Source organism: Hemiscyllium ocellatum, chromosome 19, assembly GCF_020745735.1.
Source record: "Hemiscyllium ocellatum isolate sHemOce1 chromosome 19, sHemOce1.pat.X.cur, whole genome shotgun sequence".
Lineage (NCBI taxonomy): Eukaryota > Metazoa > Chordata > Chondrichthyes > Orectolobiformes > Hemiscylliidae > Hemiscyllium > Hemiscyllium ocellatum.
In genome coordinates, this window is record NC_083419.1 from 11,306,312 (window position 1) to 11,322,781 (window position 16,470).

A 16,470-nucleotide genomic window follows, 5' to 3' on the forward strand; every position below is an offset into this window, starting at 1 on the left:
TGGTTTTAAAAATTACCTGCTTCCAACTTATGTCGATCTATGCACATTAATTGTGGAGAACCATATGCTGGGTCAATGTCAACAAATTCTGTTGGTCCTCCACTTACTCTATTCAGCAGTCTATTCCTAGGATTCCTTTGTTGATTATTTGTAAGCGGTAGGCCATTTTTCAAACCTAGCAGGGCAACATAAGCGAGGTTATAAAATGCTGCACATTTTTACTACTTTCTTCAGCTATTTTAATTTGCCATATGTCTGACATTGGTTCTCTTAGCCTTTTGTTTTTCTGCAGTGAATTATTCACATTGCAGGGCCTATCACTGTAAACTTTGTTAGTTGGGTTGGTTAGAAGATGTAAATTTCAACACATTGCAGAGCTGAAGTTACTTTCCATTTCTAAATATTTTTCTTATACACTAGTGATTAGGACTTACCCTTCCAGAAAGTTTGAGTGGACATTTCATGCTTCAGTAATGGAATTTTATTTGAATTATCATTGTTACTGAAGGTTAAAATTCAATTAATTATTTTGCTCACAACTTTTACCCTCAACTCTGACGTAACGGTCATTGATCTCAGTCACAGGAAAAGATGGAGAAGCTGAACTCTTGCTTGCTAATCCATATTCAGTTGAATTTTGTTTTGACTTACACATTTGCAGTATATCTAGTATGTGTTAGTCAATATCCAGTAGATTATTTAGTACAATTGTCTGAATTACCTGGTAAGATATTTTGCAACCAGTGTGTGGGGAGTGGGGAAACAAACACAATTGATGAGATGGATCTCTAACTTGTAAATTTAAGCAAGTTTAAATAGAATATAGAAAATTTTGATCTCATTGGCTTAGCTCAGCATATCTAAAACAAAATGAGGTAGGATGTTAGCTGCTGGCTCCCGGTAGAATATGCCAGCATCGATATTACCTTCAGGGTGAACAGAGGGGAAGCGCAGCAAATTAATTTGCATGTAGAATTTACCCTGGGGAAATTATTTGGTAAATAGGAATTGGTTTGTTAAAAAAAAAGTCATCATGGAGACAGACATCAAATTGTGATGCCAGTACAATTAAAAAAATTATGAACTTCGATACAAAATGTTGAGTCTAGTGGACCCTTCCTATTCAGTAGTTTTATGATTGTCTGGTTGAAAATTGTGCAGGTTGCAGAAATTAAGAACTGTGTTCTCAACATAACTGATTCGGCATTCCGTGAAATAGTTATTCCATTTTGTTTTGAAAGCTGATCAAAAGACAAAAACTACAACACAAACGTTGCTATATTCCAAAGTTGATTTTATTGCTAAAATCCGATACGTATAATTTCCAAAAGATCCTGATCAGAATGACTCCTAACTATTCGTAACTGATTGAGAGTCTAATGAATTAAACTTAGCAACCTAGGATCCGTGGACTTCAATATTGAATATAAAACATGTTTTCCTATTCTCTTAAGCAAAGGAGACCTGCATTTGCAATGTGTTGTGATTATTTGTATTCAGAAATATAATTATGGAATCCCTTACTTATTTCATAGTTTTAGTTAAATTATTGTCCATAATAGATAGGAGTTATGATTACTTGTTTAAATTATATTGACATCACAATTTGACACCTGCGTCCATGAGGATTTTTCAATAGGCCACTTCCTATTGACTGAATATATTTCTAGGGACAGTCTTCTGATTCATTATTTTGCTTTTGTTTTGCTTTCCCCTCTTCTCACCCTGAGGGTGATAGCTCATATTGGTTAATTCTGTGGGTGCCAGCAGTACTCCAATTCCTTGCCTTGTCTCCATTTTTCAGTATTTTATTTTCACTGCGACAAGGAGAACAAGACTTTCTACATTCCAATCTTCTCTACTGATTGGGCTGCAACATTTCTACCAGCTGTGGAAATTTATGTTAACATTAACGATATTCTAGACTTCATGCTCCATGTTTATAAGGCATGAATCCAAATAAAAGAGAGCTAAACTATGATCTAGCAATGTATGGGGACTTGGGATGTAGTTCTGCCATACACTGAGGTAAGCAGATCTTCCAGAGAAACAGGATGCTGTTTAGTTATGGAATCCAAAATTCCTTGTGGTATTATGCAAGACAGTGCTTCTTGAGAGATTGAATACTCTAGCTGCTAATGATTTCGCTTTCTTGACAGCTTTCAAGCTTTTGACCAGACAGGTGACGATAAAAGTATTTTCAATCAACCTGTTCAAACGTGTTTTGAAATTCTGTGACAGGTAGAACTTAAACCTTCTGGCCCAGAGTTATGACCACTGTGCCAAGAACTTGGAATTCTTTTAACATGCAGACATATTAGAATGTATCTTTATGTCACAGGTGGGACCTTGCCATTGTATGGAAAGAAACCTGATAGATATGCAGTATTTTCCTGTATTTGCATATTGTTTGTATCCTTCTATTCACCTGAGTAGTCTGGTTCAAGAAATGAAATCCAGGGTTCTCAGATATGGGATATTAACAAAGCATGTGCTCCCCAGTACTGCCTCGATCTGCCAAAATCTTACCAAGGGGACAGAAGCCTAGTTTCAGCTAACAGTTTTATGATGGGGCAATGACAGTCTAGCTTGAGAATTTTCTTACCTAATATCTACATGTGTTACTGGATAAAAATCAGAAATGAGGATTTTTGACTGAGCTTTCCAGGCTTGAGACCACTACCAGAGTTACTGTCTTCACAATCACTTCAGCTAACATCCCTGGACTTCCTACATATCAGGACTGAGGTTTGGACTTTTCTGATATGTATGGTTCAGTACCATAGTACAAGAAGCTTTTTCTCACTGAACCATTGCTAGTGCACAAAGCCCCATTTAATGCACTTTCTTGTTGCCCTCACAATTGTTTCGTAAGTGGTTAAACAAGCAGTTGGGTTTTTATGACAATCAGTGATAGTTATCATGGTGACTGTGATTGAGGCTAGCTTTATATTTGAAGGTTACTAACTGAATTTAATTTCACAGCTGCTGTAGTGGAAGTTGTACCTATATCTTCAGTTCCCCTGTGTTTATTCCAGATGATGATGATCATCCTCCTGTTGTCCAAGGCAATAGCAACAGAAGAACAATCAGCACACTAAGGCCATGTGCAAAAGATGCATATATGCTCTTCCAGGTAGAATCATTCATTGCCGCGAATTTTTCATTGTTAAATCAGTCACTAAGTTTAGTCAGAATTGACCTTAAAAGGTCAGTTGCCTACCATTCCATACGACTTTTTCTTTTTTATTCAGCCTTGTTTCTTTTCAGCTTTAAATTTTGGATTTTTGCGTATTAGTTTTCAAGTTTTTGAATTTTGCCGTTTATTCATTTTTAATTTTATTTTCCTTTTATTTATTCGTTTGCATCATTTTGGTATTTTAGATGTTTCATTTTTGAATTTTAGCTATTTTTAATGTCAGCATGTAAATCAATTATGCCACTGGCTTTATTGAAGAAACTGAGTTGAATTTGATATTTAACCTGACACTGAAGGAACTGAATCAACATTTGTTGATGTAAGGTTGTTGTGCTTCAACAATTCTTCATTTTCAGTTGTGTTCACTAACTCAGCATAGTATCTCTTTAAGTCTGTTTTCTCGATTAGGTCAGTGGCATTCTTTGGACCGTGGTATTCACATTAACCAAATGACACAGAGAGAAGATAATGTTAATTCCTCAATGATGGATCTCCCTGTATTGCAAGCGTTGCTAATATGATTTTATCCTGTATGATTATTACAAAATCTCTCCTTTGACATTTATGTCATTTAATTTTCCAGGATTTATGCCAGTTGGTAAATGCAGATGCTCCTTACTGGTTGGTCGGAATGACAGAAATGACCCGAACATTTGGTTTGGAACTTCTAGAATCTGTTCTGAATGACTTTCCACGAGTGTTTTTACAAGTAAATTGTTTCAAATATGACATCTTGAATATGTTTGGGTTTGCAGTAACTTTATTCAAGGAACGAGATTTTCTGGACATTGATTTTTGGTCTAATAATCTGTGTCTGAGCCGAGATCAGCTACCTAATCAACCCAGAATTTGAAATGAGGTCAAATAACACAACTTACAAAGCATCTAACCACTAACCTTGTGAATTTCATTTGTCGAAAGTTAAAATTTACTCTTAACGTTTAAAATTTGGTGATTTGAGCTAACGGTTACACTCCGTTATGTAGCAAACTTCACTATTCTGTGACCTTTTTAATCTAACATCCTTTATCTGCCAATAGAAGGGCAGAGAACCCACTGTGAAGTTTGTTTTCATTTCATCGTTGCCAGAATGGTAACTAGGAAATAGTTCCTGTTGGGAGCTAGCTTCAGAAAAGATATGTGCCTAATGGAGGTAGATTAATTCCTATTAATGTTAGCTTGAGTTGTTTTATAGACCTTCCTGAATACCATCTAAGCTATGAAAAACAATTTAATTTCAAGTTGTGTTCATGATTTTGCTTACCTTGAACTTCTTTTCCAGCAATAAATTGTGATTGCTGATTTTATTAGCACTCAATGATCTTATTTTAATCTATAATTCTTGCTTTTTGAGGAGTTCTTCAACTGTTCAGTTTAAAGGTGGCTAGAAATTATTTGTTCAGAGCCTCATTAGTCTTGAGTACTCAAGGAAAACAGATTTGCACCTAAATGTACAACATCTTGTTAGTGTCAGCATATGCCTGTAGCAGACTTAAACTGACCTTGTGTTGTGGGGCACTGTAGAGGAAACCAGGTCTAATAGCATGAGTAATGTACTTTAAGGATTTATTAATTACATTTAATAAAGGACTTATAACATTTGAGGCAGTAATATTCTTCATAAAATCAGCTACAATTACCTTTATTTATTTGAAGAAAAAGAACACAAACAAGCCATTCAGCCTTCAAACATAACATACCATTAGCGAGCTTTGAAGATTTGTAGCTCTGGTTACATCATTTCCTGTAGTGATGTCATTTCCTGCTCTTTTTGTCAAGGGGTGATAAATGGGATCCAAGTCATTGTGTTTGTTGATAGAGTTCCAGTTGGAGTGCTGTGTTTCTAGGAATTCTCACAAGTATCTCTGTTGGCTTGTCCTAGGATAGATGTGTTGTCCCAGTCAAAGTGGTCGTGAGAGTGGGTCATGTCTTTTTGTGGTTAGTTGATCATTATCCTAGTGGCTGGTTTTCTGCCTGTTTGTTCAATGCAGTGTTTGTTACAATTCTTGTAAGGTATTTTGTAGATGGTATTACAAAGGCCAGCATTTTGTGCATATCACTCATTGTCCTTGAACTGAATGGCTTGAAAGGGTATTTCAGAGAGCAGTTAAATAAATGCACACAATTCTGTGGGTCTGGATCATATGTAGGCCAGACCAGATAGGGATTGCAGACTTCTTTCTATAAAGGACATTAGTAAACCAAATGGATCTTTCTAACAATCAGTGATAGTATCATGGCACCATTAGTGATACTACTTTTATCTTAAGAATTTTTTGTATTTATTAATTGCATTTAAATTCCTCCAGCTGCAGTAGTGTGAACTTATCCCATATCATTAGCCTTGACTTCTGGATTACTAGTATAGTGACATAATTGAGGGGTGACCTTATAGAGGTTTATAAAATAATGATGGCCATGGATAGGGTAAATAGACATTGTCTTTTCCCTGGGCTGGGGGAGTCCAGAACTAAAAGGTTTAGGGTGAGAGGGGAAAGATTTAAGAGACCTAAGACGCAGCTTTCACATAGAGGGTAGTGCGTCTATGGAATGAGCTACCAGAAGTGATGGAGGCTAGTACAATTACAACATATAAAAGATATTTGAACGGGTACATGAAAAGGAAGAGTTTAGAGAGCTATGGGTCAAGTACTAGCAAATGGGATTAGATCAATTTAAGATATCTGGTCAGCATGGGTGAGTTAGACGGAAGGGTCTATTTCCGTGCTGTACATCTCAATGACTGTATCACTATTATGCCAATATCTCCCCTCGCTACCCTAGAAAAAGTATCCTGTTTTCTCTGCAGCCTAGCCTAGCTCATGTTTATAGTTTGTACTCCTCTGGAGGTCTGCCGTGGAATATCAGTTTATGTGCTCTTTAAATTCGGCTGTATCTTAATTGTCTGATGTGGGACAATTTGAGTGACATGTTTTGTTGTTAATATTATGTTCGGGCACATATTTAAATTAGACCTGTATTATATGGTTTCAGAACTAGTTCAAAACTTTCATCAAAATGCCCATGATCGACCTTGTAAGTTCTGGTGTTTCCCATTATTTTTCATCTGTTTTCATGCATAAAGCAGATTAAATTTACAAATTATTTATATTATTTTCTTTGTACTTTTGTTTATAAATAAGTAATTTTGCATCATTTCTGAACTTTCAGATCAGTGTCTCATTGCTTTTAGCTGTTTTCTGTCTTGTGATTTATATGTTTTTTGTTTTCCATTTCTGTATCTCCTTATTTGTGCTTATTGCTGTTTTTGATCACCTTTCCTCATGTCCCAGTCAATTTTGTTATTCCCTCAGTCCTTTGATAAAAAGTGACGCAAGCAATACTCCAGTTTATTTTTGTTGATTTTCCTCAAGGGGCTTATGGTCCCGAAGTTGCAGTACATGGTACTAATGTGCACTCCTTTAGAAGTTTCAAACCACAGAGCTAAGTACTTTTTTATGAAGTGCTTTTTAACACATTCCAGGAAGCGAGAATACAAGGTAGCTAATCAATTACTTGTCATGTGTGGTTATTTGTGTCACAAAGACAAGTATGGGAGTTGATGCATAGTAAGGTGCTGCCGGCAGAATGAGATAACTAATTTGTTGTGGTTGTGTTAAGGGGAAGAGCATTGAAAAAACCCGAGGGAGCGATCCCAACTTGTTACATATTATTCTGTTCCAGAAAACCAGTTAATGAAGTGTACAACTGGAGTCAATCTTTTACCTCTTTTCATATACTTACTGAGTTACATGTTCCCTCCAACTCTCCAACTACAGTTTTAGTCATAACTTTATAGAGGGTACAAAATATTTTCTAATCACCTTGTTCAGAGATGTTTATGTGCAGATGGAACTTGACTACTACATGAACATTGGGGAACCCTTATAAAGGGTACACATGAATGCCATGCTAATTCCCACCACATTGAAGCAATTAAAAGCAGTCCCATGATTTTTTTTAACCTATCCACTTGAACACTAAACAGGACCTCAGTTTAACATCACAAGTGGTCTCATTATGAATACACACTTTGTGTTGCTCTGAAATGCTTAATGGCCTGGAGTTTGTGGGCAGTGGCAAACCAAGGATAGTTGCCATGCAGTAACATTCTGTTATTTACTCAAACTGGAATTATGTTGTCAGATTGCTCAAGCAGCCAATCACAGCGAAGGATTTGCACAGTCACCTAAAGAGGGAACAGCAGTAATACAAAATCACTTTTAAAAATATCAAACAAAAATAATTGGGGGGCATACTCATAAAGTGAGGTTAAAAGGTGAAGTATTTTTATAACTTTAAGCAAAGAATTTTTACTTTGCCAGTGAAGTTAATATTTTCAGGGCAAGTTTGTGGGGTTACTAACAGCAACTTAAGAATGGGAAATCTACAGTTCTTGCTAATTTCAGTGATTGCCAATGGGGGATAAACTGGTGGCAGCGTCCACAGTGCAGCCTATTTCAAAGTCCTGAATTAAAAACTGAGATTTAGGATTTCTGAGCTAATCTATGCATGCGGTCATGCTTGATCGTAAAGTCTGCTGGATACTGACATCTTGCAAATAACTGCGTTGTCCCCTTTCTCAGCCACACGCATAAAATGGCCAATTTTACACAACGTAATAAAGAGAATTTGCAGTGTAGTTTATATACTTCTTTAAGAGTCTCATTGGCCATTTCCATAATAGTCTTGTCTTTTTTGCTGGGATCCTAGTGATTGGTTAATTGCTTGTGTCTTGAACAGGATTTCTATTGTCAGTGTATTGGCTATTCTGCACAGAGCATTTTAAATAAATTCAAAGCTTACTCTGATAGAAAAGATATTCCCACAGGTTATTAATTATTCTTATTATCTTTAGTTTCAATATAATACGCGCAACCTATACTAAAGCTTGTCACCAAAAGTACTTTGAACAGTGTGTTAATTTTGAAGGGCAATGCCAGTTATTTTGTACACAAACTGATAATAGGACTTACGTGGCCAGTGATAACTATGATTTAACTAAGCCTTAATGGTAATGGGATTTAGTACTGAAAATGCCAGTTTGCCTTGATTAACTTTTATTTTGTGTTTTTGTTCCCTACTTTTCCTTACAGCACCAAGAGTTCAGTTTCCTTCTGAAAGAAAGGGTGTGTCCCTTGGTGATCAAGCTGTTTTCTCCCAATATCAAATTTCGACAGGGTACTAATACCCCATCTTCCCCAACTCCTGTGGAGAAGCCATACTTTCCCATCTGTATGCGCCTTCTGAGAGTGGTTTCCGTTTTAATTAAGCACTTCTATAGCCTTTTGGTAAAGGATCTAGTCTTTTTTTAAATCTCATTTAACTATTGAATTAAAGGTATTTGTTCAAGGAGGTTGTGCCATTATGTACTCATTCTATAAAATTTTCTCAGTTTTTTAGAATACTGCATCTATATTTGCTCTGGCTATCATGTAGTTAAGATTGTCTTTTAGATACACTTGATACGTTCCGCTGCAGTAACGCAAGAATGAAGCTGTAAATAGACCTATTCGTGTTAATGAATGTGTGACCAGCTGACTACTTTGTTCAATGATTATTTGATATATATCAATTATTGAAATTTGCAACTGTTACCCTATATTGGCGTTCACTTGATTTCTCCTCAAAATGCACTGTTTTTAGCAGTTTAAATATTACATTCCAATATATCTCTGAAAAGACTTCCTGACTGCTTAATTCAAGAAATGCAGCAGAGACATAAACACCTGAGGAATGACCTTATATAAGATTATAAAATCATGAGGGGCATAGATAAGGTGAATAGCCAAGGTATTTTCTCCAGAGTAGTGGAGTTCAAAGCTAGAGGGTGTAACTTTAAGGTGAGAGGGGCAAGATTTGAGAGAGACCTGGGGCCACATTTTAATGCAGAGACTGGTGCATATATGGAATGAGCTGCCAAAGGAAGTAGTGGAGTCTGGTACATTTATAACATTTAAAAGGCATCTGAGGTGGTTATATAAATAGGAAAGGTTTAGAGGGATATGGGCCAAGTGCTGACAAGATATCCTACATTAAATTAATATAGAATATCTACTCTGCATGGGCAGGTTTGTCCAAAGTGTATGTTTCCATGCTGTACATCTCTGTGATCCTATAAATAAAAAGTTAGTGGATTATTATATGAACCTTGGGTTCAGAGGAGTTTAATAAGCCTACACAAAACAGCTTCCAGCAAACTAGGCAATGCAGTTGCAGGAGCCAGCCATGTGGAAAGGGTGAAGTTGCTTGTGTGAGAAGCATGCTGCCAGGAGATTTCTTTATGAAGATAATTAAGGTTTAATGTGTACAGAAAATAAAATACTTAAAATAATTTTGTCATATTAAATGCTTCATTTGTGTATACCAACATCAAAATGTAAACAATATGAAGCTTTCCTTATGTAGCCTGTTTTGCAAGGTAAACAAGCAGATGGCAGTCTTTCCGTTTATTCAATGGGAAAAAGACCTTGGGTATTCACCCAATCCATTACCCCTCATCATTTTATAAATCTCAATAAGGTCACCCCTCAGTTTCCTACACTCCAGAGGAAAGGAATGTCCCAGCCTATGTAGCCTCTCTCTATAACTCAAGCCTTTCAAGCTCAGTAACACCCTTCTAAAGCTTTTTTCCACCTTTTCCAGTTTAATAACATCCTTCCTATAGCAGGGCAACCAGAATTGTATGCAGCACTCCAAATATGGCCAAACCAATGTCTTGTACAACCATAATATGATGTCCCAACTCCTGTACTCAGTGCTCTGACCGATAACGGCAAGACTGTCAAATACTTCCTTCACTATCCTGTCAACCCATAACGTCACTTTCAAGAAACTATGCACCCCTATATCTCTGTTCAACAGCACTCCCCAGGGTCCTACCATTAACTGTGTGAGTTCTGCCCTGGTTTGTCTTACCAAAATGCAACACCTCACATTTATCTGCATTAAGCTCCATCTGTCATTCCTCAGTCCACTGGCCCATGTGATCATCAATTTTGGTGTCATCTGCAAACTTACTAACCATGTTTTCTATAACCTCATCCAAATTATTTCTATAAATACTGAATAACAGCAGACCCAGCACTGATCTTTGTGGTCTCCAATCTGAACAGCAACCCTCTACCATCACCCTCCTATCTCTCACTGTCAAGTCAATTTTGTATCCAATTGGCTATCTCTCCCTGTTTAAAATCTGATTGAAGATTTGTAGCTCGGGTATCCGTTGTTGTGGTTCTGCTCGCCGAGCTGGAAGTTTTTGCTGCAAACGTTTCGTTCCCTGGCTAGGGAACATCATCAGTGCTGTTGGAGCCTCGTGTGAAGCGCTGCTTTGATGTTTCTTCTGGTATTTGTATTGGTTTGTTGATGTTCCCTAGCCAGGGAACGAAACGTTTGCAGCAAAAACTTCCAGCTCGGCGAGCAGAACCACAAAATCTCTCCCTGTATCCCATGTGATCTAACCTTGCTTGCGGTCTGCCATGTGGAACCTTGTCAAACACGTTGCTAAAGTCTCAGTAGACAACATTTACTGTTCTGCCTTTATCAACCTTTTTGGTCAGCTCTTCAAATGCTCAATCAAGTTTGTGAGGCACCATTTCCCACACATAGCCATGCTGGCTATCTCTAATCAGTCCTTTCCTTTTCAAATGCATGCAGATCCTGTCTCTCAGAATCCCCTCCAACAACTTAACTACCACCAATGTCAGGGCCACCGATCATTAGTTTCCTAGCTTTTCCTTGCAGCTTTTCTTAAATAATGGTAAAACATTAGCCACCCTCCAGTTTCTGTCACTTCACATACATCTGTCGATATTACAAATATCTCTGCTAGGAACCCTGCAATTTCTTCCCTAGCTTACCACAGTGCCCCGGGATGCACTTGATCAGGTCCCGGGGATTTATCTACCTTTATGCATTTTAAGACCTCCAGCACCACCTCTTCTGTAATGTGGACTTGTTTCAAACATAGCAGTTTATTTCCCCGAGTTCCCTAACTTCCATGTCTTTCTCCAGAATAAATGCTGATATGAAGTAGTTGTTTAAGATCTCACCCATCTCATATGGTTCCAAGCATAGATAACCTCATTGATCTTTAAAGGGCCTTATTCTCTTCCTAGTAACTCTTGCCCTTAATATGCTTGTAGAATTTCCTTCATCTATCTCATGCCCCCTTTTTATTGCCCTGAGTTCCCTCTAATGTGTTTCCTACAGCTTGATACTCTTCAAGGGATTCACTTGATCCTGGCTGTCTATTCTTACATATGACACTTTTTCTCTACCAGACCGTCAATTTCTCTAGTCATCCGGTGTTTCCCCCCCCGCCCCCCCCACCTCCTGCCAGCCATGCCCTTAACACTAACGCTTGAGTTATGCTTTCTCTGAGCTCTTGTTATCTCGCTTTTGAAAACCATCCATTTGCCAGCTGGCCCTTTACCTGCCTCCCCCAATCAACTTTTGTAAGTTTCTGTCTAATACAGTCAAAATTGGCATTCCCTCCTATTTTGGACTTGTGACAGGCTTGTCCTTTTTGCCTGACTATTTTAAACTCCAAGAGCTATGGGAACTGGCCCCAAGTGCTCCCCCACTAACACCTCGGTCATTTGCCCTGCCTTATTTCCCAAGACGAGGTCAAGTTTTATATCCTGCCATCGTCTTTTATATTACTAGCTGGCTTATCCTCGTATTTCATCTTCTCCTCCTTATTGCATTATTCAATGTCCTTTGCTGTTTTTAAAAGGCTTCCCAGTCTTCTGGCTTTCCACTAATTTTGACCACATTGTATGCTTTTTCTTTTGCTTTTCTATGCTCATCTCCCCTTACAATCAAGACTGGTGTCTCTTTTAATCAAAAAGTTCTTTAGATTTTTGGGACGGAACTTGACTTTAATGAAAAATTCTACCTACCTCTCCTTTTATCTTTTCTGTTGATATTAATTTGAAGCTTTCAAGTTGTTGACTTGCCAAACAGCTGAAAATAGTTTCTACTTATAAATATGAATCAACAAGAACATGGTAGAGGGTCCATCCAGCTAAAGGAGTTTCCACTGGAATGAATATCACTGAACACCAGAAGCTTATCTGAAAAGTTTCTGACCTATTGTGTGACTGGTTGTACAATAACAATGTGTCAGTCCAGGCTATGTAGTCTTCAGTATCGCATTGTTTCTTTGTAACTCATATTTCTATATAAAGACTTTTGTTAAACAATGAAGACCATAGTTTACACTAAGAGATGCATGCCTGCAAAAATGTTATCCTTCAATTTGAGCCTACGTAGCAAACACACATGCAGAAGGGAAAAATCGTAAACGACAGCTAGCAACTTGAGCCGCCTGTGCTGTCATCATCGTAAAATTCCCAAACCCCTCTGAACTGCATTCTGATTCATCTCTGACAAATCTATAGTTTTTGCCTTTCTTACCCACTCAAATATGTGATTATTTAAAGAAGTGCATTTTTTTTTACATGTAATCAAAAATGTATGGTTTATCAAAACTGGTTGCTTGACATTATTTTGTTTTCTTGGCTGCTGAGTTCTGTGTTTCTAATGCCACACTTTAATGTTTGCCAGGTAACTGAATGTGAGATATTTTTGTCTTTACTGGTGAAGTTTTTGGATGGTGACAAACCACAGTGGCTTCGAGCAGTTGCTGTGGAATGCATTCACAGGTTGTGTGTGCAACCTCAGCTGCTACGGTAATAATCTCTTAACACTTTCTAAGTGCTAATTTGTCATTTCATGCTGAGTGTGCTTTGAAGAAATGCCACTACAAGTGGTTTAAACTTTCATTGTTTTGAATCATGCTTAGCTGAGGTTTATGGTTCTTTTAATTCTTTTTTCTTTTCATTCATGGAATGCAGGCATCACTGACTAGGTCAGCATTTATTGCTGGTTCCTAATTGTCCAGAGGGCAGTTAAGAGTCAATCAAATTTTTATGGGTGTGGAGTCAAGTGTATGTTAGATTAGGCATGGTGAGCACATTTCCATATTAAGGACATTAGTGAACCAGATAGGCTTTTAGAACAATTGACAATGGTCACCATTAAGCTAACGCTTTGTTCAATTTTCCTTGTTATTGAATTCAAATTTCACTATCTGCTGCAATGGGATTTGTACCCATGTTCTCAAAACATTGGCCTGGGTTCTGAATTGTGAGTCCATTGACCTTAACACTATACCACTATGTTGCCCAAAAGACTTGTAGGTTTTTTGAGGTATTTAAACTGTCAGACATCTCTGTTAAAATCAGTTTTTGTTTTTCTCAATATATAAAAGGAGCAAATGAGCAATTTTAGAAGCTTTTGTTCCAATTGTAATAAATTAATGATGTAGAGTATTAAACTGTCTTAATACGGCTGATTTGGGTTAGTTTTCTTACCCCTTTGAAATGAGTCTGAAATGGAATAATTTTCTTGGTCAGGCAGTGGTGCATCTGATCTTGAAATAGATTGACTATCGCACTAGAGAAATTTATGGTGTCACGAAGCTACATGGAAACAAAAAAGGGGATAAATTAAAGAACAAGGAATAAAGTTGTGGCACTAACGCTGGTTTGATGTTGTAACATACTGTGTGTTCATGCTTTTTGTACTTGATTGAGATTTCTAATTGTCTAGAATTAAATTGAATTATTGCTACATATATACTGTAGTATTATAACTATAAACTGCAACAACAGTCCAAAACAGAGAGTTATTTTTTTACATCCTTCCAAATTTTTGAATTGTTTGCTTCCGCCTCCAGGTCTTTCTGTCAGTCATATGATATGAAGCCTCACTCAACAAAGGTATTCAGAGACATTGTGAACGCACTGGGATCTTTTATACAATCTCTTTTTATTACTCCCAGCACTGGAAGCAATCCAATTTCAAATATGCAGACTGGTAGGATATATTTCTTGTTGTATTTGATTAAATCGTTTGTTTAAAGCAGTTGTAAAAAGTATTCAGGTCTCTGAAGTTTTGAGAGTAACTCAAGTCTGACCGCATCTGTGAAAAGAGAAGTGTTAACTTTTCGAGGAGAAACTGAGGTCTGCAGATGCTGGAGATCAGAGCTGAAAATGTGTTGCTGGAAATGCGCAGCAGGTCAGGCATCATCCAAGGAACAGGAGAATCGACATTTCGGGCATAAGCCCTTCTTGAGGAATGAGGGCTCCTCATTCCTGAAGAAGGGCTTATGCCCAAAACGTCGATTCTCCTGTTCCTTGGGTGTTAACTTTTCAAGTCCAATATGACTCATCAGAATAGGTCTCTGGTGTTTGTGATGCAAATGGGTTTTCTCCCACCCTTCTTCATCAGATCCTAGATATTTTGCAATCAACCAGTTCAGAGATATTATAAAGCATACCTCTGGAGCAGATGGTGCTTGGGCCCCTATCCCTGGCTCAGAGGTAGGGATACTACCACCACAGAAGGCTGCTTCATTTAAAACTATCTCAAGGTCATGAAATAGAATGTGGGATGATTAGCCATAATCTTGTTGATGTTGATGGAGCAGGTTCAAAGGGCTAATTGGTGAACTAAGTCCTTTGTTTGTATGTTCTCATATAGAGCTCGGACGCAGAGCATTCAGTCCCTGCCAGTATGTATTATGCTCTAGTTGGTTCTGTTTTCATCTTTCCTTTTCTCCCTTATACATTTTATGGTTTCCCTTAAATGCATTGGTGCTATTCACTTTAACTACACTGTGTGGTAGCATTATGGCCAACTGGAGTAACATCATAAATTCATCCCAGAGCTGTATCAAATATTAAAGTCTCCACCGACCCCAATTTGCATGGCTTTCAGACTAAGAAAGATAGAAAGCACGGACCAGACTTTCGCTCTAAATAAATTATTTATTATAAGTAATCCAGACTACAGTTACATATATAAACCATTGGTATGTAATACTATTAACTAAAGCACTAATCTCATTTATAAATTCCCCCCTCTAAAAATGCCACACAGACAAACAAAAAGGAAAAATAGATGATTGGAGGATGTAGAAAAAATCTGGGAAGTGGCCTTAGCTTCCTGGTTCCAACTTTAAATAATCCTCCTTCGGCTAGTCAGGCTCTTGGTGTTCAGTTATCTTATTCGGATGTTCTATTGGTTTGTAAGTAGTACAAATTGATTGACTTGGAGTCTGATTTATTGACTCCAAAGTCAAAGGTCAAAACAACTGCTGCAGAAACAATAAATGGTTTTCTTCAAATTTAAACTGAGTCTTTTTTCTGCAGAGAACAGGCATCTGCTGGGTGTGCAATGTTTGATGGACCTGGCTCTATTTTTTGTCAATAAGATCTTTGCCATTACTGTCTTCTGACTGAATAATTCAAAACATAAGAAATAAGAGCAGGAATAGATTATTTTACCCTTCAAGCTAGTCCACCATTCATTAGGTCACAGCTGATCTAATTATAGTTTAATTTACTTCTGCAATTTCTTCATGATTTCCAACTGTTCTCATTCAAAAATTGAACTATATTTTAAATATGTTGAATGATTCAGTGTTCGTCCCTTAGCAGGTAAGAGAATTCCAAACACTAATGACCCTCACAGGTGGAAATCCTTCTCACCTTCTTCTGAAACTGTGCCCCTGGTTCAATCTGATCCCCAAGGGCAAACATCCTCTAAGTACCTACCATCTTCAAAATCTTGTCTTTTCTCTATCAATCATGTATCTATGTTAACAGAATCTTTAAGGTTCTAACATATTCTTAGACTTTTGACTAATTGAAATGAGGTCTGGCCACTTATTGTAGAGATCCTGTATTGAACTTGATCTTGAATTTTCCAATCCATAATATTTCATTAGATAGATGCAATTTATGAAGACTGTAATGTACACCAAATATTTCTGTGACCACCATTTTGGGAATAGTGATATTTAATACAAGATTCATTGTGTGGTACTTAATTTTAGAGAGTCTGGAGATCTTGGATAAAACATTTTGACAGCAGGAATGTAATAAGAGGTTTTTGAGGCTGGAGGCTTTGTCAGGATATTTATGGGAACTTTACGCTGTGATCGACCATTAAAAGACCAGTTGATATTTAGAATTGTTGCCATGTCCAATTTTGATACAGATTTAATATGATTAAGACTTACGTTTGGACAGTTATTCATCGATTACAGGGATGAGTACTGAATTCCATTTCAATTTAACTATGTTGTCTTTTTAAAAATATTGTGCCAATACTTTTAATTAAGCACATGGTATCTGAAATGAATATAACAAATGAAGACTTAATTTGTTTTTTTTTGGCTTGAGACAAACATTAATCAC

At 37.2% G+C, this 16,470-nt stretch overlaps 1 protein-coding gene across 3 annotated transcripts in view; it reads left to right on the forward strand.

The window, feature by feature from the left end:
- Positions 1–16,470, forward strand: part of mon2 (MON2 homolog, regulator of endosome-to-Golgi trafficking) — a 125,058-nt gene that overhangs the window by 44,954 nt on the left and 63,634 nt on the right. For all 3 annotated transcript variants that reach the window (XM_060839648.1, XM_060839649.1, XM_060839650.1), the window contains exons 6-10: positions 3,039–3,136; positions 3,783–3,908; positions 8,296–8,490; positions 12,770–12,894; positions 13,944–14,083. In XM_060839648.1, coding sequence (XP_060695631.1) covers positions 3,039–3,136; positions 3,783–3,908; positions 8,296–8,490; positions 12,770–12,894; positions 13,944–14,083 — 684 coding nt within the window. The remainder of the gene's footprint in view (positions 1–3,038; positions 3,137–3,782; positions 3,909–8,295; positions 8,491–12,769; positions 12,895–13,943; positions 14,084–16,470) is intronic.